General features: G+C 46.5%; 1 protein-coding gene across 8 annotated transcripts in view; it reads right to left on the bottom strand.

The window, feature by feature from the left end:
* The window catches only part of CLASP1 (cytoplasmic linker associated protein 1), a gene marked incomplete at its 5' end in the record, with an annotated part of 163393 nt that overhangs the window by 104588 nt on the left and 31461 nt on the right, over window positions 1–27344 (bottom strand). For all 8 annotated transcript variants that reach the window (XM_084264745.1, XM_084264751.1, XM_084264748.1 and 5 more), the window contains 6 exons: window positions 19241–19308; window positions 20003–20100; window positions 22833–22908; window positions 22995–23086; window positions 23567–23670; window positions 23917–23995. In XM_084264745.1, coding sequence (XP_084120871.1) covers window positions 19241–19308; window positions 20003–20100; window positions 22833–22908; window positions 22995–23086; window positions 23567–23670; window positions 23917–23995 — 517 coding nt within the window. The remainder of the gene's footprint in view (window positions 1–19240; window positions 19309–20002; window positions 20101–22832; window positions 22909–22994; window positions 23087–23566; window positions 23671–23916; window positions 23996–27344) is intronic.

Below are 27344 nucleotides of genomic sequence, written 5' to 3'. Positions count from 1 at the left end.
CATAGAATTCTGGTTTCACAGAGGCACACTTGCCTTCATGCCAAATCTGAAAGGAGTCAAAGAGTCAACAAGGCAAAAACCAAATAGAAAGCAACTTCATTAATCCAGAGGAATCATCTTCTAAGTAGCTTGAGATCTCTCCTCTCCCTAAGGCAAGTCTGGCTGACACAGCCGTTTTGTACATGTGACTCTGAAATATCACTGCATTGATAATTCAGAGGGGCAAATTAGTAGCTTCTTCCCCCTTGCACTGATTTGTCTACTTTGTAGAGCACTACTTCCCTTCATACATGACTGATACTGGTCCTAAATTGCAAGCTCAAAGGTAGTCCATATAAAGACTGAGCTCCTATAAATAAAGCTGCCCACTTTTGAGCTGACTTCTCATGCTCTAAGTGACCAGTAGAACCACAGATGCCATTATGCCACTGTGGTTTTGTTTTGTTAAATACTCCATCAAATTAGTGAAGGAAACTAAAAAAGGACCTGTTAAGATGAACAATTCTTACTTACGTTTCAGTTCTAGGATGTACAAGTCACCCTAAAACTTAAAAACTCACACATGTTCAACACTCCATGGATTTTTGCCTGAAACAGATTGCCCAAGAGAAGGAAATCTTTCTTTTCAAGTGCCAACTCGTTCCAGCATCACCTACACAGGCCCCAGATCTGGGAAACTCTTCCTGCCACCTGTGAGGACTCTACCAGGAAATTAAGCTTAGGTTATTCTCTCCATTTGGCTCCCAGCAGGCACCATCCATCCATCTTCTAAATTTGCAGGCTAATTGGGCAGGGGGGTGGGGGGGATGTGTGTGTGAGGAGAGGGGGATTTTCTTTTGAAAAAGGAGGAAAATAATGATCTGATAAAGGCAAGACACTCAAATTATTTTTGCTGCCAGCCCAGCAATTATTTTTGGCCTCACTGAGGTCAAGCAGTGCACGTGACTAGAGAATGAGAACAGAGCTCAACATCATACTTGATGTACATTGCCTAAGTTAAAGTTTTAGGAGATGGAAATAGGCTCTGGAAAGTACCAAGGAAAGGCAGAGAGATTAAGTTTCTACAAGACACAGGGAAGCTGAGACAGGGAGTAGATAAGGGAAGACAGGAATCATTGCAAAGCACATAAGGGGACTTCATGTGCTGTGTGTTTTCTGAAGCACCTTGGGAACTGGCACGTATGTGCCTACTCATTTGTCAGATCAACGCATGTCATACCCAAAAAGGGAGGGACAGGTACCCCCTTCCAGTGCAGCAATTCAATTAAATAGTTCCTACTAACTGAAGTCATGATCCTTTATCCTCCATTATTATAAAGTCACTTCATGCATTTGAGGTTAAAAGTAAAGAAATGACTAGAACAATATCATACCCAAGAGGTAATTCAGGTGTTCAATCATCCCACTAAGAATGCCTTTTCGGGTGGTATTTTGTAAGTTACAAGACACAGGGATCAAATCCTAGGACAACCAGATAGGAGGAATTAAGGATGACCAATGGAAACCTTCCCTCTGTTCAGACACATTATGGCATGTACTTTAGCACATGAAGACCTCTGGACAGGCCTTCAAAATTTAGGCCCATCTGCTCTCTGGGACTTACAAGACTGAGACACTTTTGTGTTCAGGGACATGGAGGAAGAAGCAGTGAAATCAAGATAAAGTGGATTCACACTGTTGTAATATCCTACTAGACAGGAATAGAAGAGAGCACAAGAGCACCAACTGCAAAACCAAAATGTGAGTGCAAGCTCTAATCAGAAGTGACAACAGAAATAGGATTGCTGTAACCCTAAACAAGCTTTTTTCAAAGTTGTTCAGCAAGTGAGGCTGAAGTCTGAGGCACGTTTCTATCTTGGAAACTCCATAACAGGTTCCCAGGTTGAGATAATGGTGTTCAACTTCTTACTGGGCCTTTTGCAGTGCAGTAGCACCGATGAAATCCGACTGATGAAACCTCTCCCAGAACACAGGTTTATCGTATGTGATGACTGGGAAGGAGAGATCTGTTTTCCCAGTCTGCTATGAAGATAATCACTCCAAGGTAAGTATCTGCAGCCATTAGGCCACACAGAGGCCAGATGAGACCTGAGGAAAGGAAAGCTCTTTCAAGCACCTTTGGAATTAAAGACAGGAGGACGCCGCTTCCTCAGTGTCATTAGGCCTTTATTTTTAGATTATTTTGTTGTCATCTTCCCTCACTACACATTCTCATACAAGAGAAAAGGCATGACTCAGAGCAGAGGAGGTGCAGAAGAGCATTGTCTCTGCTTCACAAGAGGCAAAATGGATGATTTCTTCAAAAGGGTGAGCTCACCCAGTGAACTCCCTGCAGGTCCCCATGCAAATCCATGATGGGCTGCAATACACCTGTGCACCGTATGGCAAAAAAAGCCTAATTTCAAGGTTATTAAAGGCACTTTTTGTCTCATGAGCTGTAAAGCGTCCAGACGCACCTAAGATTTACATTCCAGAGCATGGACAAAAGACTATGACACATATCAAAGAATTAAATGTGTTTTAAATGCATTTCAGATAGAGGAGCGTACCTTGAGTCAGAGGTACAAACATTAGGAGGATGTACCAAGACTAAGACTGCCTGGGTCTGTTCTAGATTAGTATCAAAAAGTTCCTATGAAATATGTTTTGAAACATGGCTGCACCTTCCACACATATCAAAAGGAGTAGATGAGCTGGGAAGAATTTTAAAAGATTAGTATGTTCAAAATGAAATATATTTTACAGAGTAAAATCTAACAAGGAAAGCAATGGCCCTTGTACATCCTTCATTTCACAACAGCCTCCTACTTGAATACATGAAGCCATACACTTTTATATAAGTGTGTATGTATTTGGTGTGTTGTGTTTATTATTTGCACTACCATGTGTAAAATCATCAACAACCCAGGTGACACCAAGACCTTCCCTCTAAGAGCTGAATGAGACACTGAAGCCCATCTTCAAATTACAACAACTAGTTACAGGCTTTGAGAGCTTCATTTCTGAGCCTTCAACTTCTGGGCTTATTTATCTGGGTTTTCAGAGTGATCCACAGCCCTGCAAGTTCATCTGTCCCGAAGTAGACACAACTTGAACCAGCTGAAAAACCTGCTTGAGAGCAGAGACTCACTGTTTTCATTTACTCATTCACTGAGTAAAAAGGAGCTTGACAAGCAAGCAATTTCTTTTTAAACTACAATACTGCTCAGAAGCAGCAGTCAGGCTCCAGACGTGCATTTGGCTTTCCATTTTCACAAATCGAAGCAGGAGGAGTGACCATGTCAGTGTTATGCTACATGTAGCCAAGTGTTAATACTCACTTTGACAGGCAGGATTACTATCTGTTGGCGCATTAAAAAATGCTCACAGACTTCATGACTCAAACACTATCAGGTAGGGAAGTGGCAATAGCACAGAGGAGGTGTGAAAGTGGAGGCAGATAGGAGCACCAAATTAGCAAGTTTTTATTCTTAGCCTAAGCAATGCATGGAAACAGCTGCTATCTGAAGACTCAGTGAAGAACTAACATTAAAAAATTAGCATGAACAATTGACTACAGTCTATAAAGATGCTAACTGAAGGAGAACAAAAAAGTGTATCAGCAGTAGCACATCAGAAAATGTGAGCAGACCGGGTTGCAGAAGGAAAAACCACATAAATCTTTCTCTACTCAATCCAGTAATTTTTAGCATGTAATACAGGCTGCTGGGACTTTGCTGTTTAACCACAAATAACAGGGAGTGCCCATAGGCTGTCCTTGTGCTTGGATTTGGGTGACAAGCTAGAGTCAGCAGTACTTGTGCTCCTAGAAGCAGCTAAAACACAGAAGAAATAGGAATAAAATTTGTGGGGAAAATGTCTTATGAAATCCCTAAATCCAAATTCTGTGTTCAATGTGCACGCAAATATTTAGCATTTCTGGAGAAGGTAAGTGCCAGATACAGCTCAATGGATCTGTTGGACCACTTTGCTCCATTTTCAAGCATGAGCTCTGAAGTTCTAAATACTTGCAGGTACCCCAGAAGAGGTTTCTGTCTAGGGACAATTATTCATCATGAGCCACCAACTGCTTTACCATCAGTCTGTTCAGAGAGGAAAAAGTTTTAGGGCCCCCCTGAACATGAAAGCAAGATCAGCCTCGTTGAGCTGATGCTCACTTAGGTCACTTGAGCCACTCACCTCCATTACAGAGCACTTAATTATTGCCACTTGGAAATAAAGTAATTACTTTGTCCAGATGGGAGTAGAATGGCTCAGTTACACAATGACTATTTACTGTTTGTACTGCTGCGGCAGCCTGAAGCGACCAGTGACCAGCAGCATCCTGGTTCACTGGATATTGTGCACAGCCCACCAATTCCCTACATGTTGCCAAATACCAAATCCACGCTTAGGAGCCACAAGCCAGCCAGGAAAACAAGCTCTGAACCATTAACCAGCATATTAACCAGCACCCAGGGAGCTTTCAGACCAGCTGAACTAACTCAACTGAGCTAAGATGATGAAACTACACTCATGCTGCCCCTCTGGTAAAGGTCTCTTTTTGGCATTTAGTCTGAAGGAAAGGGTCTGTGAAGGGATGAGGAAGCTGTTGCATACTGGCACTATGGAAAGATGGGCTCCATAAGTCTCTTACTGAATTAAGGCATGCTCTACATTTTAACTTGTCCATGCATGTCCCATTCTCCTTAGGCTCTACACCTAACAAGAATGGCTCCTAACAAAAAAAATCACTGAAAGGTCAACAAGCACCTTATTAGAATGGGAAAATGAATCCCACCAAAAACCAAAAAAAGGGAAAAAACTGAGGGATTTTGACTAAGAGAACTTTGAACTAAAAGCAATGACAAAAAGCCAGCCTCAAGCCTGTTCAAGTCTTTCTCCTGCAAGCACACCACCATGCTGGCAAACCATCTGGTTCTCTTTAGTAACCATCTGTGCTTGCCTTCACTTAAAGAAGAATCAGCAAACAGAGGAACTGGCACACGTGAAGCACCACGCGTGACAGGCACCTATCGATTCACTTTCAGCTTCACTCCAGAGATGGAAAGCAAATATGACCAGGTGTTTAAATTGGGAAATGTGAATTTCAATGCCACCTTTACGTACTGGCATAGGAAGTCAACGCTCCAATTAACATCATTTTGAACTGCTTCATGGGTCCCTACTACTGCACTCCCTCCTTTACAACCTGGAGACTGGTAACTGATGAAGCAGAACTGAGCTGACAAGCAGAAAATTCTATTCTCTCTTTGTTTTGTAGTAGTTTTGTGTTTAGCTTTGAAATAGTAGAACCAGGATCCTACTAATTCCTGTTAGCATCTGGAAAACCCCTCCTGCTGACATAAAGACCCACTGATAATTACTGCTTGGAACATGGGTGGGCTTGTGGGGGCAGGAGGTGGTTCTTAGTCATCTAGATTACATTTAAACCAGGCTTGCTTAACTTCCTTTTGCAAACATTATGAGGGAAGAAGGTCTCAAGCTTTACTTTGTCAGAGATTTAAAAAAATGTATTTAGGCACCAGAAGTTAAAAGCTTCTGTTTTTTCTACTTGGGGAATTGTAAGACAGAGCTCAGCCAGCAAGGTAAAACTCATCATTGCAAGTAAAGGTTCAGTGACTTCTAAAAAGACTATTTTGAAGAACAGCATGAAGATTAACTGGAATAAAATATAGTATCAACTACTCGTTTGTTGCAAGCAGCTCCTCATATAAAAATCAGAATATATTCACATTTAAATATCAAGCTTTAAATTCTTAGTATTAAACATAATCTGCATCTTAATTCTTCACTACATATGCTCATGTGCAACTTGACAGTCACACTGATGACAGACCAATAAAACTAGAAAAAAGCCTTCTTGTCAACTCTAGTCTGTGTCACTAAATTCACAGAGGATGTACATGCAGTGAGACACGCTGCCTTTTTCAGAGGTGCCTCTGCTGTAGCTTGCAGGTGTTTCACATTGACACCAGGTTGCAGTGCCAGCTGAGATCACACTTTCTTCTGCCTTTAGCACAGTTACCACTGCTGATAAACTGAAGTATTCTGTAAGAGGCAAACACACCATCTCAAGTGACAGTGGCAGTCTTTGTCTTTAGCTTACAAACATGCACAGCTACATAAGTAACCAAAAAAAAAATTAATGAATTTGGAGATCTTGGATAACTACAGCCTTCAACTGAAGGAAAACTAAAATAATAGAATAATTTAGGTTGGAAGGGACCTCTAGAGATCAAGTATTCCAACCTCCTTCCTAACACAGGGGTGACAAAGTTGCATCAGGTTGCTCAGGGTCTCATCCAGCCAAGCTTTAAAAGTCTCCATGGATGGAGATTCTCTAGAAAACCTGTTCCAATCCTCAATGTGAAAAAAGGAGCTCATGGCAAGAGCAAGGACAGAGCTGTCCCCTCAGTCCCTGCAGCACATGAACTACTGGCACTTACATAAAACCATCTGGGTCTTGCTAGAAAAGGTCTTATTTCCAATTCAAAGGTTTTCTGGAACGAGTAGTACAGAAAAGGTCAAGATCCTAGCTCAAAAATTAAGAAGTGAGCTGCTCATCACAGTCTTTCATCAGCACGTGTGCTGTGTGGTGGTGTACAGAAATCACTCCCATGTCATCAGGGGGCAGAGCCCACCTCCTTTCAGAAATGGCTGGCAGGGTCATTACTGGCCAAGGATGAAGAGCACTACCAAACACGAGTACCAAAGTGCTTGTGTGTATTCTCACCTCCAACTGGCAGTGTACAGCATTTCCCAGGGCATGTAAGACCTGCCAGTTTAGATGGGCAAGTCATCTCCTCCCACACACACTGGAGGCCCAGAAGGACACATTTTCCTGCAGCCATTGGAGCACCCTGCCCGGTTCATACAAAAGCCATTGTTCCCTATGGTTGTCCTGCAACCAGCTTCCAGTTTCAAACAAAATATTAAGTTTTTAATCCTGTTTTTAATGCTGACTAGCTAGATAAAATAAAAGCTTCAAGTTTAACTGCTCCACAGGACCTTGCACGGTCCACCTATGTCACAGAACTCCCTCGTACCTCAGAATCCTACCACATCTCCCACACTCTAAGGCAACATAGTGCACAGAGCTGCTTCTACCACGCTGCTGCAAAAAATAGTAGTAGTTTGGATAAAAATAGGGACAAGACTGCTTAGAGACCATAATAAATAGGCTTCAGGCATCAACGTGAAGGGAAGCAGCAAGCAAGAAGCACAATGTGCATACGCCAGACCCAGCCCAGACTCTGATCCTTGGAGAAAGCTCACTGCAGTAAGACAAGATCCAGAGCACAAAGCTAAAAAAAACCCAACCCCTACATCTGAGAAATGCATTAGAGACAAGTATGAAGCTTCTTAAAGGGAAGGGGACAGAGAACAAATTTCAGTGAGCTGGTGCAAAAACATTTTGCCTGTGGAAGCCTGGGATCAGATCTTATTTAAGTCTCCAGTGAAAAGGAGCATGACTGTCTCTCCACATCACAGAAGCTCCGTGTGATGAGAAGTCTCTGCAGATTCAGCTCCTGCCCAGCACAGAGCTCAAACAGCAGGAGTGTAAATTGGAGCTGAAGTGCACTGGCAGAGCTGCAGGAGAGCAGCATGCCCAGTCCTGCTGCTCCAGGGCTGGCTCCAGGACTGCCCCTGCTCCCTCCTGCTCACAAACAAGAGCTGGGGGGCTGGGGGGAATCAGAGGGTGAAATAGAAGTGATTGAAAACAAAGTTAGACCCATTCTTCATAAAGCAGAGCTGATTAGAAATGTCAGGCCCCATTATGAGCTGGAGTTCCAGTAGACAGGACTCGCCCTACTCAGGAGAGACATGCAGAAGACATGCATCACATCTTTCCCTACCCACACCACACCCAAGGGGAACAGCCTCATTACATGGGGTGGAAGCAGCACCAGTGCTGTAAGAGCCAATGCCAGTTGCCTAAAGAAATCAGTGGGGGCAGCAGTGGGAACTGTTTCATACTTAAAACATCTATTCCCCCCTTCCCTCTGAAAGCCTTGGAGCAGCCATGCCTAACACACCTGTACAACACTAGTGCAACATAGGCAACCAGCAGTTTACAGAGGGCCCTGTCCATTCCTCACAAAGATCATGAGAAGTCCTTTCCTTTGGCCTAAAATAATAGTGCAGATTTATCTTTCCTACCTCTGCATGTCTGAAATTCTCTACCAAATCAGTAGTCATGCTAGGCTCCAGTAAAGTCCAGACGTGTTTCATATTCATGGGACATTAGCATCTGCATCTAACCCCAGCAACTTTCATGTCAAGCATCTCAAGGACTTCCATGGTGCTCTGATGAGCACTGAAGCAAGGTGGGCCAGGTCCACCACAGGAAAAGGAGCAGGTCTGGAAATGGAGAAGCTTTAGGTTTTGCCATTCTTGAGAAAAGCAGTTCAGGTGACACTGTAGGGTGAATGAAGGTACTGATCTCCATCGACAGTGTATTGTCAGTGCTAAAATTCACCTGGCTTAACTCTGAAAGCCAACTGTAAAGAAGCAGCAGTTAGCAGTGTTCCTCATGAAGATTTGGCTGCAGTGAGCTCCCTGCAGGCTACATGTAGGGTGTAAAGCAAGCCAGGATTATTCTAGGCTGTTTGGGGCTTCAGGGGAATAAACAAGAAAGACTCAAAGTGCTTTGCACAATGCAGCCAAAGGATTCCTTTGACAGGGCAGCAGGGCAGAATTAATTCCTTCAGTAGGCAGAAGAAACCCAGTCATTATATGGTATTTGCTGTCTTAATGCTACAAAAATAGGATGCTTTTACTTCTTATAGCCTGGTTTTGTTCCATTTCACATCGCTGTATCAGAGCTACAAACAAAATATTTCAGCCAAACATAATGAAGGAAGAGGGCAATGTAATGGTGGACCAGGGCCAAGCACGGACAATGCTTTAGCTGTACTTCCCACTGTGGTAACAAATCCACACTTGTCCACTGCAGCTTTCAGAGAAAAGTTCCTCTTCATGCCCTCGACTCACACAGACAGAGCTGCAGTTATTGTTCTACCACTGCGTGTCTGTATTAATGTCTCAGACATGGACTTGGTAGGCTAATCTCATCCAGCCTCAGGTCAATGATTTGAATAAGTGATGAGATATGAGAAGACCTTCAAAAGCCTGCAAGCACTTGCTCTGATGTTCTTTAGAAATCCACCAGGTGCACTTCAGTCTAGACACTTGAATAAAATCTCATGTCTACAGAACCTGCAGCTACAGTGGTTGCACCACACGTACACCGTTGTGCAAGGGCAGGCACGCTCCTCCCTGTCAGGAAACATGCATGTCTCATACTCTTACTGCCCCTGAACCCCTATCCTGTAAGTTCACTCATTACCTTAGGGTGACTGCTCTCCTCAGAGGCTGCTAATTACAGCAGCTAAACTCAGTTCACACGTTAAATTCTCAACTAAAAAACGAATCGTAGAATCACAGCATGGTCTGGGTTGGAAAGGACCCCAAGGATCATAGAGTTCTAACCCCTTGCCACAGGCAGGGCCACAAACCTCCAGGCCTGGATCTAGACAAGGTTGCCCAGGACCCCAATCTCATCATGAAAACAACAGCACAGGAATTCAAAGTGGTCCACAAGAGGTACAGGAAACTTCATCTCCCCCTCCCAAGCAGTCTTTGGCCATTGCTGAGGCTTCAGAATGAAATGGCTGTCCTTAATCAAACTGGGACAGCGATTCCATATAAAAACAGCCCAGAGCATTCATTTAGAATAATGTACCAGGAGATTACTCTCCAGAACCCAGCACCCAGCCAACATACAGAAAGGGGGAAGACCCCACCCCTCCACCGCTTTCCATGGAGACTGAACAATTTGTGAGCCTCAGGCAAAGTTTTCTAGTCAAGAAGGCTTCTGTAATTCTCTCCACAGCAGCAGAAAGCATGTGATACTTTCACTGGTGCTCACAAGTGCTTCACTGTGCTTCCCCAACAAGCTCTAAAGACAAAATGTGTGAATTACGTAAACAAACACAACCCAAAGCAGCCTCGTGAATCTGTAGGATATACAGCTATGGGATATTTTCTCCTCACACCAGGTTGCCCTTAGTTTGCCAGTCTTCCTCTACAGTACCTGAGTAATTTGTCCTCCCCCATCTGTCGGAAAATTGGTGAGAGTAAAATACTGGCTTAAAAATCCCTGTTACACTCTCAACAACCGAGATGTGTGTGCAAACAATCCTGTTGATAACTTTGCCCCAGGAAGGCGTTGTGTATAATAAGTGACAAAAATCAAACCCATGAGATTTGGAGCTAGTCCTTTCATGCAAGAAAGGTCACTGGAGTTAATACTGCTCTGGCTTTGACCCCTAAACATTTTCAGACAAGAGACACACAAAGGAGAGGAGTCAGATGATCAAAGTGACACAAAAAATATCAGGAAACTTTGAAGACAATGACCACTGCAGCTTTGAGCTTCGTTTGACTGGTGAAACCAACCTGACATAGAAGGAAACAAAAGAAATTGGAAGGAAAAGACCATAGCAAACAGCAACACTACTAAGCCTGAATGACATATCACCTCCACAGCTTTACCAGATCTTACTACAGTTTCCATGGAAAAGGTGTAGGATCCTTTCTAATTCTTCTTATGAACATTGGACTGCAGATTCATCCCAGCAACATGTTCCAAGTTTCATGGGTTCTCCAAGACGACCATGAGGTCCCTCAGATCCACACAGTACTTTTACCAAGGAGGAAGAGAACAGGTCCAGCATAAAGCAGCTCACGTCTAGACAGACAGCATATTCGTGCATTTAACCTCCATCAGTGTTAATGGAATTGTGCTCATTAATCTTCTGCTCATATGGTCCATACAGCACCATCTCATCATTCAGGCACCCTCCTCTTTAGCCTAGGTTTTATGAATGTCCTTGGAAATACCATGAAGCACAGTGGTTGAGGGCTTCTGCTTAGTTACACCGGAGCTTGGCCGAAAGAGCATTTGTGTACTTACATAAAACCATCAGGGGGTTGGAAAGTGATGAGACACAACCAAGGTAACTGCGGCTTTGCAAGGGAAGCCTAGGGGCAAGGTACTTGGGATACAATCCAGAAGACACAATAGCACAAACAACTGATTTTTCCTCTGACATTTGCTACTACTGCAGTTCAGACAACCAATGGGGACCTGGAGGTCAGACATTTCCCAACAGATAAGACCAGCTGGACTATTGCCCCAGGCTTTTCATGCCACCAGCTGATCTTTCAAAGCTGAGAAATTTCCAGCATGATGAAATCATCATGCTTCATTAACAACAAATACTTGCTTGTTTTTATTAATAAACAGTTAAGTGCATGAACTATTCAACACAGTTCTAAGTTTATAAAAACATCATAGTATTCCCAAGTCCTCTTTTGCCCTCAACAAGAGGAACCAGAGTCACAAGGTCTCTTAGAAGGTGCCACTGTCCAGTGACAGGTGATGTAGTTTGGGGTGAGAATGAGAACCAGCCTAGACAGGTTTTGAAGTTTTGTTCCTGGAATCAGGAGACACTTCCTGACTGTTCTGAAAATACCTTGGACTTGCCTTGGAAGAGCATTGTGAAACCGTAATACTCCAGAAGGATCCAAGCCCCTGAAGTGAAGGGCTGCCTGTAAAGACAGCACATGCTGTCACACGTATTATCAATTCCACAGCATTCAATTTGCTCCATTACAGACCTGCCAATTAACTCTCACCTTGAGACAGTAAATATGACTGAAAAACCAAGGTCCATACAACTCAGGTACAGACTTTCTTCAATGCACTCTACTACATCCACAGTACAATAAGGAATTCAACAGTACACAGGTACACTGAACAGAGGAAAGAAGAGGGGGGGAAGAAGGGACACTGCTTTTGCAAAGATGGCTAACAGAAATCATTTCCCCTGAGAGCTAATATGAAAGGAACAGGCTTCTGGTGCACCAAAAATAAATACAGCACATGCTTCCATCCTGCAAATTAATGACACAGAGGTCCTCTTTTCCTTCCTTTTCCCCTAGCCCCCTCCAGCCTCTCCAAGTTCCACAGATATCCTTTCTGTTACAGAAACACAGTGAAAACACAAGAATGCAGAAAAGCCAGCGGTGTCTCTATTTGCACAATCTTGGCACCGTGAGTCAGTGTTAACTCCAAAGTACTGATAACCAGTCTTAATAACCTTCCCAGCATCAGTTAGGAAATGAAAGATACCACGATCACTCAGAAGTATCACAGACCAGGAAGGCTGTCTGAAAATACTGGTCCTTCACCTCCAGCAACCTGTTCTGTGCCTATATCATACCAATACCTATCTATAGATACCATCCCCTCTTTCATCACCTCATTTACTGTATTTTATAGAAGCTTAAACTGAGCTTGATGCCACCAGGCTACAGTTGTTTACCAGCTATTTTTTAAGTTCCACTTTTACTGCAAGATTGTTTCAGCATCTTCACACCATGAAAAAAGCAACGAAACAGGCAGACAGTAACAAATAAACCCCTCCATGCCAGTGGCACATTCATCACCACCTACCTTTCCCCGTAGTCATTATCTGCAGCGCTCCTGAGATGCTGGGGAAGAGCACTGTGCTGCGGGAGCAGCCCTGGTATGGCACATTTCTCTCTGCAACTTAACCACCAGCAAACTCTCCACCCTCCTGAATGACTTCTCCCTGTGACCCAGCAGACGACTGCCACCACTCCTCCAAAATAAAAGCCTGCTCAGCCCTCAGCCGAGTGCCATGTGTCCTGCTACGCCTGCTTGCTCACACCCCTGCCTTCTAAACGTCAGTTTGAAATCTAGGAGGCTGTAACACATGCAAAATCATGTCACAGGCAGGGAGCAGAGCTCGTCTTGTCCATTCATACCTTCCTATGACTATCAGTCAATAGTATTCATTCAAATACCACTTGGACATTACTGCTCTGCCCTTTGAGCCCCCATGCAGGTGGAAGGATAACTCCCTTGCTGTTTTTCATGCCACAGGAATGCTGAGCCAATGACATTAATTTCCTATTTCATTTTCTATTTCAACTTGAAAACAGATTTCAGAGAGAACAAGCCATAATGGAAATTAAGCTGCACAAGGAGGTATAAATGCAGGAAAGGAGCAGCGCAGGGGTTGCTGGCTCAAAACCCCTGTGTTATCACAGACAGTCGTCCCTCCTTCTAGTCTGCAATTCTGGTGCCTGGATGTGTGTTGACAAATGAACAATATCCCACCCCCAGACACACAGCAGCGCTTGGCAAGAGTGGGTGATTTCTCCTCTTTATGATAAATAACAAAATAGCATTTCAGAGACTCTGCTTTATTGCCAGCAAAACACAGCAATGTCAAATAGTTCTAATTTCCATCTAATTGCCTCCAAGTTGACAGCTTCATCATAAACAGAATTCATTCAAACAGCCTGTTTACCTGCAGCAATACCTCAATATAGAAGTAGTTCTACTCACTACTCCTTCATTGGCTTTCAGTGGCTGAAATTATCACATCTGCTATTTCAGCATTGTTTTAGTTAGCCTGTTTACTCTTAGAGTAATGCACACAGCCTACTGCTGTAACTGCATCCTCCCCTTGCTCTTTAAGTATCTGTGGGGAAAGGAGAGATCTCACCTCCAGACTTCTGGGTTTAAGATACCTTCCTTTCATTTTCTTGCAGCCCAAGACCACTGCCACCTCCACTACCTCTAAAACTTGCTCTCCTGAGCAAAGATGACATTCAGTGATGACAAGAAAGCTCAATACCTATGCACGGGTACCACACTGTCACACCACCACAGTATTGCTGCACACACCAGAGTAGAAGCATCTCCAGAAAACTGACACACACACACATAAAAAACATCAAAGGAGGTCATATTTATATCTCAATGATCAAGAGCATAAGAAACACACAAACATTCTGGTTAAGAATAGGTTTGGTTTGAGTGATCACATCCTATCAGCCTGCATCTCTCAGTAGATCACTCCTTGCATTCTGAATTTGTCCTGAAACTTGATGACAAGGCTTCAGGAGTCCAGGTCTAACCCAAAGTCAATTCAAATCCACAGAAAAAAGGGTACACTTCACGTTTAGGTCCTTCCAGACACAAGACCAAGAAAACCCATGCAGCAGGAATTTCCTGAAGCCTGTTTGTGCCCGACAGCCTCTCTCCGTACCGCATCCAACCGAAGAGCTACCGCACAACGCCACCCGAACGCAGCAGCTGACTAGCTGGCAATTATTGGCTCTTTCATGCTGAAAATGTATTTGTCCCAGGGGAATAAGGCATCTGCATAATTAGCAAAAGCAGTTACACTGAAAATAATTAGCTTGCTGAAAGCCCAAAGGGGGGAAAACTATAATTTTTGCTTCAAGAGGCTGCCTAATTATATGCCACATAACAAAACAGAGATGCACTGAGAATCATCGAGAAATCCAACGTGGATTTTAACTTCATATTCTAGCTGCAAGGGCTGCTGGTAGCCTAGCAACCAGCAGCATACTTCAGCATGCCAGAACCTCCCTCTGACTTAATGAAACACCTCAGGTTACTACGCAAACCTCCCCCACCCCACCCCACGTTCGGTTCTTGTATTACTAAATGATAAAAACAAAGCCTAACCCCCCTCCCAAAATAATTTAAAAATAAAGCAATTCAAGATAAACTCGAAGAAACACTAATGGACCATGGAAAGGTAAGTAAATACAAAACATGCAAACTCACATTCTGATTGGAGTTGATTCACTGGACTTATTAATGGGAACAGACACTATTTTAAGCTCCTTTTCTGTCTGTCTATTTCTTGGGAACCATTAAGAATTTTTTAACTTACAGCACTCTCACAACTCTCCAAGTTTCTCCTGACACACAAATAACCCTGCTGCAATTGCTTTCTTACACTTGCATCCTCAGCGAGCTGGTAGAGGAAACTTATCCCACACAGCAGCCTCAAAGCCAAGAGATCAGTTTTAGTCACCGTCTTCTCTGACGAGTTCTTTTGCCATACTTCACCACTTCAGAAGTCACAGTTGGGTTCCCACCTGCCCAGCACCACTATGCTCTGCACTAAGTCAGATTTGACAGCTTTCAAATCTTATTCTAATTAGCACAACTCCAGGGCTCCTGGGCCAGGGCTCAGTTGAGCAAATTTGCTCTTTACTATTGAGCAAAGGAGTCATGATACCGCTCAGTTAACCTTCCCATTAACCTTAAACAACAGAAAGCCTTCCCCAAGGGGTGAAGCATGTTACTTTTCAGACAGTTCTGCAGCCAGTATGCACCCAACACGGGGAGCATCTCAGAGCAGGAAACCCACCACAAGGGTGGGTGCTCCTTCCACAGTGCCACTGTACCCCAATAAGGGCTTACAGACTGCAGTCTGTGCAAGAATACACCAGTCTGCCTCCCAAGATCTCTGGGACACTCACACATCCCACACAGAGCTAGAACTAGTATGTGCTGGCTGCAGAGAGGGGCTAATGTGAGCTTGTAAGACACAGTACAGCTCCACCACACTGTCTGGAGTCACCTGATCCAGGCCACATACTGTGGCATTAAAGCATCAGGAGCATCAGCATTGTGTTTGCACACTGAGACCATCACAGGCCATCGAAAAGGAGTGGCACCAATGGCAACAGACACACATTGCCCATCATCAATACCCTCCTCCAGCAGACTCCAAGGATTACCAAGGCTGAGACAGCTACCACCAGAGGACAGCAAACCTTCTGGATGTGCAATATTTATCTTCATCTTCCCAGGTGATTTTGGCAGCTACTGAAATTGTCACCTTTGTTCAAAAGCTGCAGGAGGCGTCAGGGACACAAGAAACCTGAGAAATGCTGCGTGTCTAAAGCATAATAAACTTGTGACCGTGGGTGAAGATAAGCCTCCTCTGCAGGCTTATACAACCTCAAAAAGATAAACTGGAAGCTGCACAGAGCTGCTGATATATTAGACACGGTGGGCACGTGTGCTGTGCTTGGAGGGCATGAAGAAGCACCAAACCAGCCAGTAACACAATGGCTAACTGAACCCTGCCTCCAGCACTGACACACAACAATATTACTAACAAATGTTCCATTTTCAGCTTCACAAGTGAGAACAACTTTTACAGTAGCTCATGCAACTACTGACTTTTTTATTGTTAGGTGTATTGGGTTTGCATGGCAAGGTTTTGGTAGCAAGAGGGGCTACAGAGGTGGCTGTCTGGGCCTGAAGGTCTGCACCCTGTGAAAAGGACCCACACTGGAGCAGGTCGTGAAGAACTGTGCCCCATGGGAGGGACTCATGTTGGAGAACTTCATGGATTACTGTCTCCTGTGGGAGGAACTCTGTGCTGGAGCAGGTGAAGAGCATGAGGAGTCGTCCCACTGAGGAGGAAGGAGCAGCACAAGACAACACACGATAACCATCACCTCTCTTCTTCTGGATGTGGAGGAAGGGTCCCTGCTGGAAGGGAGGATTCTCCATAGAAACAGGGAGTGAAGTTGACCCCAGGAAAAAAGATGGGTGTTTTTAAGATTTGTGTTTATTTCTCATTATTACCAATCAAATCAGAGTGTGATAAATTAAACTCATTTCCCCAAGCCAAGTCTGTTTTGCCCATAGCAGTAACTGCCAAGTGATCTTGCCCTGTCCTTATTTCTACCCATAAGCCTTTTGATTTACTTTCTCTCCCCTGTCCAGCTGAGGAGGGAAGTAACAGAGTGGCTTTGGTGGGCACCTGGCACAGGCTGCCCAAAGAAGCTGTGGCTGCCCCCTCCCTGGCTGTGTTCAAGGCCAATGGGGCTCCAGGCAACCTGGGCTAGTGGAGGGTGTCCCTGCCCATGGCAGGGGCTGGCACTTGATCTTTAAGCTCCCTTCCAACCCAAACCATTCTATGATTCTACAAAGAGGTCCTGGTAGAGCAGTGGGAGATCCTATCTTTTCCATGGGCCCTGTAACACTCCTCCATTGTCCCCACTCCCTTTCCCCCAGGCTACTTCTCAGTCCCCACCAGCAGAGAAACACTAACACAAGTGCTCTAGGGAGAACATCCCACCACAGCACAAGCAAGGACAGGGAGACACGAGCAGGTCAGGTTAAGCAGAGCGAGGAAGAGAGGAGTACTTGCATTTGGAAGCACAGAAAGCCTGTCAGTGAAGCCAAGGACATGAGATAAGGTATGTAAGGTCTCAGGCACTGTAGGTGCAAGAAGGTTAAATGTCCAGACTCAGCCAAACAGGGTCAGGGGAAGAGGTATTAAAAGAAAAAAAAAAAAAATCTCAGTGAAACCTAAAACTGGAAAAAATGTTCCTATGGAATCCTTCCTTTGGAATTTTAAACCAGATGGTTTACTTTCTTGGAAAGAGACAGCACTGTAAGAAACATCAGCCCAAAAAGAGGTCATTGTCTCGTCTTGATCCTTTTGGTGTCTCCAGCACCCTTGAATCACACCACAGCAGGCACTAAGATGCTCAGGTTAGAGAACTGCCTCTCAAAAGCCAGTGGTTACCAGGAGATGTCTCTGGTACTGTTCTGGGACATAGCTGTGCAGTCATTTTTGCACTTTTAAAACTCACACTGCAAATCTAAGTTAACTCTGGTTTCTTGCTTTTAATTGATGTTTATTGCTACATATATTTCACTAATTTCATACTCAATATTCTTCTAATCAGTTGTGATATATCCTGATTTTCTACTAAGATCTGGATTAGAAAAGCCTTCTGGAAAGCTACCTTAAATTTAGCTACAGACACATTCACTTCCAAAATCTTCCCCCCCACCCCCCCAAGAAACCCAACACAAACCCCACCCACAGTCATCATCCCACCACAGCTTTTAAAATGTCCACGTAGCAACACACTTCCCCACAAAGCACAAACAAGTCTCCTCAAAATCCAGACAACAGCATCTACACGTACACAGCCTCAAATTAGCTATTTTTTAAAACATTTTATTCCACTACTAGCAAATCAAACAAAAAACCCTACCTTAGCCTAGCCAAGTGGCGAGCAGAGAAGTTGAATCAGCAGAAAGCTCCTTTCAGTTAGAGCTATGATGTCAGACCTCCTGGAGGCTGCAAACCTTGAGGTGCTTGCTAAGGGATTAGACATTTACTTCCCCCCTTCTGTAAAAAGCCTGAGGCCATTTCTTGTTAAACTGCACTTCTTTGCCACTGTAAGCCTCATGTTCTTACACAGCCAATACTCCTCCACATTACACAAAAGCCAAGTTGTAACCCGTTATGGCACAGAGGCACCTGCACTAGGTCTGCAGCATCCCAGACATACATCACATTCCAGAACAATCCAAGAGAGAGCTTCCACATTTTCCAATAACTCCATTTTATTATTTCCTGTCGGGATGACGTTTCCCATACTTTAAAATGGACACAGCAAGAAGAATAGTGCCTACAAGTGAAATATTGTTCCCCCTCCCCCAATACAGGAGAGTAGAGAGCTCTCTGCTCTCTTGGTTTCCAAGAGCACAGCAGGAGAGATTAGGGACATCATGTCTCCAGCTCCCAGCCTTGCAGGGGGTATGAGCTTGACAGGAATCCACAGCACTGAGCCCACCTTCTTCATCTCTGCACTGCTTAGCTGCTGGCAGAAAGATTAATTCCCTCAAGAATCTATCCTTAAAAATGAGTGATACTTATTACAATCTTTTCTAGCTCATAAACCCATCTATGAGAAAAGCAGTAACAGATCTTTGGTTTTGCAGCAAGCAAAACACTCATCTCAAGAAAAGGAACAGAATTCAGGCTCTGATAAGAGCTTTGACTATCAGTCATAAACAAAGTACCCAAACTTAGGACTGCAAAATACAATCCCTAAACAAGATGAGCTTTAAATGGAGCAGTATTACATTAATATTTACTATTCCTGGGGTATTTAGGGCATTAAATTGAAAAGACTTCTTCTCTTAAATTACTATTTAATTTACCTTATGAAGAATTTAAACAAAGATGTGTGTGGACTAGAAAACAGAAGCTGTCTTTCCCTAACACACTCAAGAGAAAGAAAAGGTCAGCTCTAACACCACCTTCTGTTCTTGAAACTTCAGCTTAATTCTCCTTCTGACACAGAAGAGCAGAAGACAACAGAGCAGGCTAATTAAACATCACTTTATTTTCTGCAAGAGCTACATGTGTATTTCTCAGTCATGACCCATCTCTTGTCTCCTCTAGCAGAACGCTTGCTTTGTGGACACGTGGATGCCTCACCAAGTGAGAGCTGCTAAACACACCACAAAGAGAATACAAGTACTTCTACTCACCACTTGCACTCTGGATCATGTTTCCAGATTTTTGGACCTCATCAAATTTTGTAAAAATTACATTCAACCTGTGTGAAAATAAAGAAAGCAACACACCATGAAGAAGTTAGCTTAGTTTTTATGAATCTTCTAATTTAAGATGTTATAGGACAAATTTTGCTTCACTCAGGTCATTGAGTGTGTCAAAAATGTCAGCATGGAGAGAAGTTTTTAAATTTGTTTTTAAAAATGACAACAGGAAAAGGCTGAGGAGAAAAACTGAGAAACTACCAATCTTAGAGACAAAAGAGACAGTCAGAAATACTACCTCACTGGAGATGACGTGTCTAGTTGTAGACACAGTTCCAGTTGATTGCTACTTCCCCTGTCTTAACTATTTACAGAACTACCACAAACACAATGAACAACTTCACACAACATTTGTTTTTAGCCTTGACACTTCTCAGTCATGTCACAGGCCAGATGGAGCAGAAGATCTTTATCACATCTCAGTGTCTCTTAATTACACAACTGCAATAATTTTAGTGGCTTTCCAAAGATGCTGTGGCTTACTGGGGCAAAAGTACAGGATCCACATGACAAGCCATTTGCACAAGTGTTTGTAGGATTAAAGCAAAAAACCACACCTCTCTCACCCCATAAAAACCAGCCCTGATCACAGAAAGAGGTTCAATCACACAGGTCCTGAAGCCTGCTAAAGGATGGAAGGGAATAAAAAGCAGATCAAAAGTAGTTTAAGACAGAAGGACGTTTTCAACTCACCGAGATTGGGGTAATCCTTTTTTACTCAGATCAGCCCTTACACGTTCCCCAACATGTCTGTAGATTTCCACAAGGCTGTTTATTGCTGCATCTCGAACCTGAGTGGGAAATGTAACAGAAATCAATAAATAAATGTAACAGAAAGTCAATAAATAAATGAATAAATCCCTGCCCTACCTGGGATAAATGAATTAGCATATTTCTCAGCAAAAACAATTGCCATTATAAACAGCACTACAAAGTTCCTGAAGGAGCTCCCATCCCAGCCTTTCAGACGTTTGTGGCAGGTCTAGTTTAACTGTCACAGCAGTCAAGCCTTTAGATGAGGTTCCATACATGGGGGACACAGAGGGAGCTCGGCTCCCTTTGCCAAACTTCACCCACTGAGTGCAACAGGCACAGTTACTGGATAAAAAAAGCAGAGACACACAGGAATAGACCTTGTACTGCCTGTATGCTAGAAAATAAACTGATTTTAAGTGCCACCTTACAAACTTGTTTCTGTGGTGATAACAAAATATGGAACCAGTCACCTGAGTCACTCAGAGATTTACATGTTTTCCAAACTGACTGACAAGAAATTGCTGAGCACATCCTCCCCTCCACCCAACACAAGGGCCACCAATGTGATGACTGTGTTAGTTCTATACCAAACCCCCCTGCTCCACCAGACACAGCAGGCAGAGAAGGTAAGCTATCTGCTCTGCCCACAGAAAGCCCTACAGAGCTGGGCACTTCTGCTTCTCACAAAATGGCCTGGCAGCTACCCAAGCACCCCCACACATCAGGGCTAGACACAGGACACTCTGTGGACACAAAAGCGCTGTCCTTGACCTGGATCTGTGTTTCTCCATCGTCTCTCACCAAGAGAGGGCAGCATTGACCGAGCACTGGTCCCAGAGCTCAGGAGAAGGCACCACCAGCACAGAAATAGCCCTGGGGGAGTCCAGGGCCAGCCCCTGCCCCAGGACAGTTCTACCAGGAGCTGCTTCTGACAGCGGTTTGTGTCTGATCAGTTTGGGCACAGGCTTTGGGGCATGAAGAACCAGGCCCAGAAGAAGCAGCAAGAGATGAGCCTTATTTCCAGCTGTAGTTGGGATAATGAGCTGTGCCAGTCACATGGAAAAGGGAAAACCACATCACGGTGCCCTCAACAACCTTTGGTGAGCTGCTGCAGGAACAAACAGCAGGACCCAGGTGTCTGTGCAACAAGTCCAGCTAACCCCAGTACCACTTGAAGGGCAAGAGCTGGGTCAGCCGTGGCTCAGAACTACCAAAGACTCTGAATGTTAAACTGCCTCCAAAACTCCTCAGGGTAACTGGTTTACCCCCCTGGGAAGGTTGCTTCACACTCAGTCCCCTTCTTCTGCAAAGGAGGCCCTGACAGCCACGGACAGACAGCCAGCCACGGACAGACAGCCACCTCCCCAGTGCAAACCAATTCCCAGGTCAGCCACCCCACACTTCCTTCCAGCTAGGCACCTGCTCCAGAGCTGGATCACATGTGTCACCCATGCTCGGAGGTAACAGGGATGTTCAAAAAGCACTACTATGTATGTTGCAGGACTGTCGTGGGTTTACCCCGGCTGAGAGCCGAGATCCATGCAGCTGCCTGCTCCTTAAAGGAAAAGAGCAGGGGAAGGAGGGGGGAGGTGTGAGGCAAGGGAAGGGAAAAGGAAGGGGCAAATGACAACCCCAAAACCAAGAAACCAAAAGCCCGTGGGTTGGGATAAGGCTAGTTTAGAAGAACAGCAGAAATATAAAATATAACAATGCCAACAGGGCTTTAGAGCAAAAAAGAAAATCTATGAAGCTGTTGCTACACAATGCAGTTTCTCACCAAACCACACAACTCAGGCCGTGCCACCCAGAGCCATCCTGGAACCCAACCGTCCCCCAAAAACCACACATCCCAGAGCTGCCCCTGCTCCTCCACCTCCCATCAGCTCCCCTTTATACTGAGCAGGACGTAATTGGCATGGAATACTCTCTTTGGCCAGTTTAGGTCACCTGTCCTGGCTTCACCCCTCCTTTCTCGTTAATAGAGAAATATGAAGAACTGAGAAAGTCCTTGACTGTCTGACAGCAACTAAAACCATCAGGGTGTTATCAGCACTGCTCCCATTTTAACACCCAAACACAGCATTCCATCCGCTGCTACAAACGAAGTGAACTCCGTCCTGACTGAAACCAGGACATGGACTAAGTTTGAACTTCGCTTCTCCACACTCCTCTTCCCACTCATCTCACATAGATCTAGCTTCAGACTAGATCCTGTCCAGGGCAGGACAGAAAGCACATAGAAGTGACAGGTATCTTTGCAGCATGTTTTTTCATTTTGCTTGCATCACTGATTTAAGGTTCCTACACAGCTTGCCTTCCCTCCTCCCCTTATTTAGAACCTCTCCATAGAGCTTCTGGCAGCACACATGAACAGTGTAGTGTGTCCAACTGGTCCCATCTGTCCTCCCTGTCCAGACTGGTTGTTCTCTGAAGGCAGAAGGGTGCAGCTCTGAGCCCAGAGGGATGCCTGCAGCCTGCCCTGCATCCTGGCTGTAAGGCACAGCAGTTCCCTTCCCACACAGGTTTCCTGCTCTGCTCATCTTGCCTGCATGTTCACGTTGTTCTGTTGAATTCTTAGAGAAATCAACATGCTGGTTTAAGGACACCTCAAATCATACCTCTTCAAAGCCAGCCAAGGGCTCTTCACAAGCAGCATTGTTCACTGCCAGCAGCACAATTAGCTAATTTACCAGCCAGAACGCAGAGCCTCACTTACCAACACAGCAATTAGCACAAGCTTTAGACAGGACTGGCAGCAAAAGCTTACCTGGCTGTTTGGATCTCCAAGCAAGTTACATATATGTGGCACTATCTTACTCAGTGTTAAACTCTGAGCTCCAGATCTGGGAATAAAGAACAGAAGAGCACAAGTGTGAATCACAGAGCAGGCCTGTGCACACAGTGTAGGTTGGCAGGTTACAGGACTTACGCATTGAGTGTTGCAATAAGGCAGAGGCAAATCCCTTCTCTCGTCCGGAAATTCTTGTGTTTGAATCCTCCTAGCATCCTGTCCCACACGTACTGGGGAAGACAGACAATAAGGTGAGACAGTGAAATAAAAGTGGCAGGGGGAAGAGACAGATTTGCTCTTCCAGCAGACGTACACCATAACATCTCTGGAGCTCAAATATACATCCACCCAAGCAGAACAGGACCAGAAGTATAAAGACCTTTTTAGATCAGACTAATTCTTTATGCTGTGCTGACTTCACAATAACTCCCCACTAGCTAAAACCATACTTTAACTTGCAGAAAGGAAATACCTTCCAAAGACCCAGAGCAACAACCCTGACACCCACTTATCCTACCCCATCCCTGGGAAATCCACTCTCCCATGTGCAAACTGGCATGCAATAGCATTCTCAGGTGAAGCAAATATCTCATAACAAGGTGTAAGGAGATGAAGCGTTTTCAGACAGACACACAGAAGAAAACCCTCTGACAGAAGAGAGTTCTTACTGAGCAGCCAGACGCTCACTCGCTGCAAAGGGCCAAACATACCTGAGGGTTAGCAGCTTGTTCCATGATTTTTAGCAGCAAGGTCTGGTCCTGCTCCCTCACCGAGTCCTTAGAGTCTCCCAGCCTATCAAGTAAACTTGGCAGCACTGAGGGAAGAAAACAGGAACACCCAAATCCCTCAGAAGCAGATGATGACAGGAGCACAGTCCCTCTACTCTCCACCTGCCTGACGGAGGGGTCAGCCTTCCTGCCCATCAGCAACGCCCAAAACCACCCAAGAGCCTCCCAAGCCCTCCCCTGGAGACAAAACAGGCTTTGTGTCCAGCAGGCAGAGGGGATCTCAACAGAGCAATGGCGAGCCCCCCGTCCCCGATTAAACACAGCCCCCTTACCTGTGCCAATCTGGGCCTTGAAGCGGTCTTGCAAGCGGGACACTAGCGCAGAAAGGATGTCAATCCCCAGGAGAACCACCTGCAAGCACAAGACAGTGTGTTAGCACACAGCTCTCCAGAGGTGGGACTACCAGCACAGGCTCCCGTGGGAGCTGGGCCCCTTCCCGCCAGCGGCTCTGCGCCCATCTGCCCCGGGGCCCTTGCTCGCGTGGCGGGGTCACGCTGATACACACAGACAGCCCTTCCCTCCGCGGCTTCTCACAGACACGCCAGGCGGTGGGCAAACAGGAAGCCCCCAGATCACTGCTCCCCACGACATTACTTGCCCAGATTTACTGCTGAGAGCCTGGCAACGCAAACAACTACCTGCCGCTCGGCGCTAAAACCACCTGGGCTTATGGGCAGCGTGCACACGGCATCTGCGGTGAGGGGCGTTTGTAGTTAATTGTCGCTACTACGCTCACAGTTAGAAAGCGGCTTCGTTAGTCCCCTGCAGAGACCGAGCCAGCATCACAGAGCACCCGAAACGCGGGGAGAACGCCGCGAGGGAGGCTCCAGGCAGGCTGCAGCTCTCGGAGCCTCTCGGTCCGTTCGGCGACGGGCCGCAGAAGGCGTCGGGCAGGGGGTACCCTGCGGAACACGGCGGTGCTGGTACGGGGCCGTTCCCCGCGCTCCCGGCGCGGCTGCCCGCACAGCAGGAGGCCGGCCGGCAGGGGGCGCGCTCCGTCGAGGCGCGGCTGGCCAGCCCCTTATGCAAATCACGGCGCGGCTGGCGCACGGCACTCTGGGAAGCGCCGCCACAGCCCAGGAAAAGAGACTTATACCGGAGTCGGGGGCGAGACGGAAACGCCGTTCGAAAGGCGGCGGCCCAGCGGAGCGCGACCCCGAGCCGGGCGGCGGGGAAGCGGGTCCGGGGGTCGCGCCGCCCCTCGCCCGGACCTAGCGTGCGGTTCGCTTTCCCCTACCGGCGGCGCGCGGCGGCGCTCCGTAACCGTCCTTATCTGGGGGTTGGGCGGCTGCTCAATGAGCGCGTGGCGAGAGCAGCCCTGCTAACGCCTGGCACAACACAGTAGCGCCCGCCTCGTGCGCGGCGCAATTTTTGGAACCCTCGCACCGCGGCGCCTGCCCGGCGCGTTCACAGCAACGGTCGCCGCACGCGGCAGCACCGGGCGCGAAACGACTCCCGCGCCCGGCTGCTCCGCGGCTGCCCCTGCGCACCACCCGCCCTGTCCCTGCGGGGCAGCGGCGCGCCCTGACAGCAGCTGCGTACGTGTGACACGCCGCTGCTTGTTCCAAAGCCCGCGCGTTACAGCGCTCGACCAGCCTGTTGAAGGGTCCTGCTGGTCTTAGCACGGCCGCTGCGCACGCCGGTGGCCAGTCCCTACCCCCAGCTCGTCTGACGGGCGCGCCGCGGGTTCAGCACTGGAGCAGCGCGCCACGCTTCACGTCACGGCCCTTAGGAAGAACGTTCACGCTCTACGCACCCACATCGAACTCCCCCAACAGACGGCTCTGCATTCTCCAAACAGCTCCCACGGTTTTCTCTCCTCACAGCAGCAGACCCTTCACCTCCGTTTATACTTCAGCGCCCTATGCAGCACAACGAGACGACCTACGATCCCCGTGTGCCAGCTTGCCTTGTGCTCTCAGGAGCCATGGCTCCTTTCCACAGCCATCAGGCACGCCAGCTTTAACCTACCACCGACAAGGGCTGGGCCAGAGCCCCGGCGCTGCCGCCTCAGCTCCCCCGGGCTGGGGCACGGCAGCACAGCCCCAGCCAGGGGATGGGCTTCGGATGCTCATTAGCCCAGAGATGCTTTTACGGAAAGTCGCTGGGACTCGGAAAGCCGGTCATCGTTCACAGCTGTCTGATCAGGCACATCGCAGCAGCACCCCGCGCAGAGGAGCACGCTGCCTGCAATTACCGAGGTTGTGCCGCAGGGATACAGCTGATCCCGGGAGAGGAAGGGATCCATCGCTTCTTCAAACTGCCTGCGAGCCAGAAAGAGCGAGGGGAACTCATCGCTCCAACATTAAAGGAAACACATGCACAGTGCAAACACAGCCAGTCACCCTGCAGGCTCCCCCCAGGATCTGGTGGGGAGGATGAGCTAAGCCTCCCAAGACTTCGTTGTTAAAGAAATGGAGAGCTAATTAGCACAATGATTAAGTGGTGGCTTGAGCAGCCGTTGAGGAAACCACCACTGGGGGTGACCAAGTGTTATTCCCTTCCATCCTAGATTCATTTATCAACCCTGATGTGCCACCTGCCTCCTGAGCTGCTGAAGGTCAGAGGTGGGAAGTTGGAATTGTGCATGGATTGAGATCCAACTGACCCATTAGAGACACAGACAACAGAAAACCCAGGGCATGACTGGCAAATGAACGAGGAATTAATTTCATTCCAGGTCTTGCTGCATTGGACTGACTGAAGAGGCCATCCCCACCCACCCCCAATTTGCCACAGAAGCAGTTACTGCAGCTCTGCCTGAAATTAACACCAGTGACCATGAGGCACCTCAGGAGCAGGGAAGCTGTCATCAGGACCAGAGCAACAATGGGCCATGTCAGCAGCCACCCCACTGCTGTGGCCTCGCAGCATGCCCCCCTCCCCAGGGAAGCCAGATGCTGGCACTGCTCCATCGGCACCCAGGCACAGCAAGGGCAGCTCTCCATCCAGCACTGCAGATAACTACGGAGCTACTCCAGGCCTTTACATCAGCACAGGTCTTGCTTCATGCTCCAAGCAAGGTAGGACTCAACTCACTAGTATATCTAGCAGCATAGACCTCAGCTGAGAAAATACCAGGTCAGCAGCCACTGCTTTTAGCCCCCTACTTTATACAGGCCCCCAGAAGCCATGTCAGTTCTCCCAAGCCCACTCCAGCAGCACACAATGGCACAGCCCTCGGGGTCTGTGGCTCTGTTGCTTTGCTTATGTGACTCTAGAGGTTCCCCAAGACAGTCAATAAAGAGACTTGTGCTGTTCAGTATTCAGCTCAATTGGCATCTGCTGCTGCTGCATAACATCTCAGGGTACTTTCCATAGGCCTAAGGGGCTGTCACCAAATCCATCTCCTACCTCCCTCCAACTGCCAGGTCTCAAGGCACCATCATTCCTAGTAAATGAGGCTTTTGTTAATTCCTGTGATGCAACAGTCTTTCCCAATTAAAAAAACTACCACAACAGTATTTTCCGTAAGAACTCAACTCAAAGCATCTGTCCTTTACTACCTGGGTGGTGTTGAAAGGCCAGGAGGCAGGTGCAGCTATCAGAGCACAGACACCCTACCATCATCTGCTCTAGCAGTAAATGCTCACCAAGCACAGCAGGCAAATAAATACGTTCAACACAGGAACACACCCCTAAATGCACTCCCACAAAAGGGCCAGAAAGCAAGCTGCACTGCCCAGCACCAGCTGATCCA

This window comes from Gallinula chloropus, assembly GCF_964237585.1.
Source record: "Gallinula chloropus genome assembly, chromosome: 5".
Classification (NCBI taxonomy): Eukaryota; Metazoa; Chordata; class Aves; order Gruiformes; family Rallidae; genus Gallinula; species Gallinula chloropus.
Note: the sequence above shows the minus strand (reverse complement) of the source record. Positions and strands in the feature narration are given on the sequence as shown.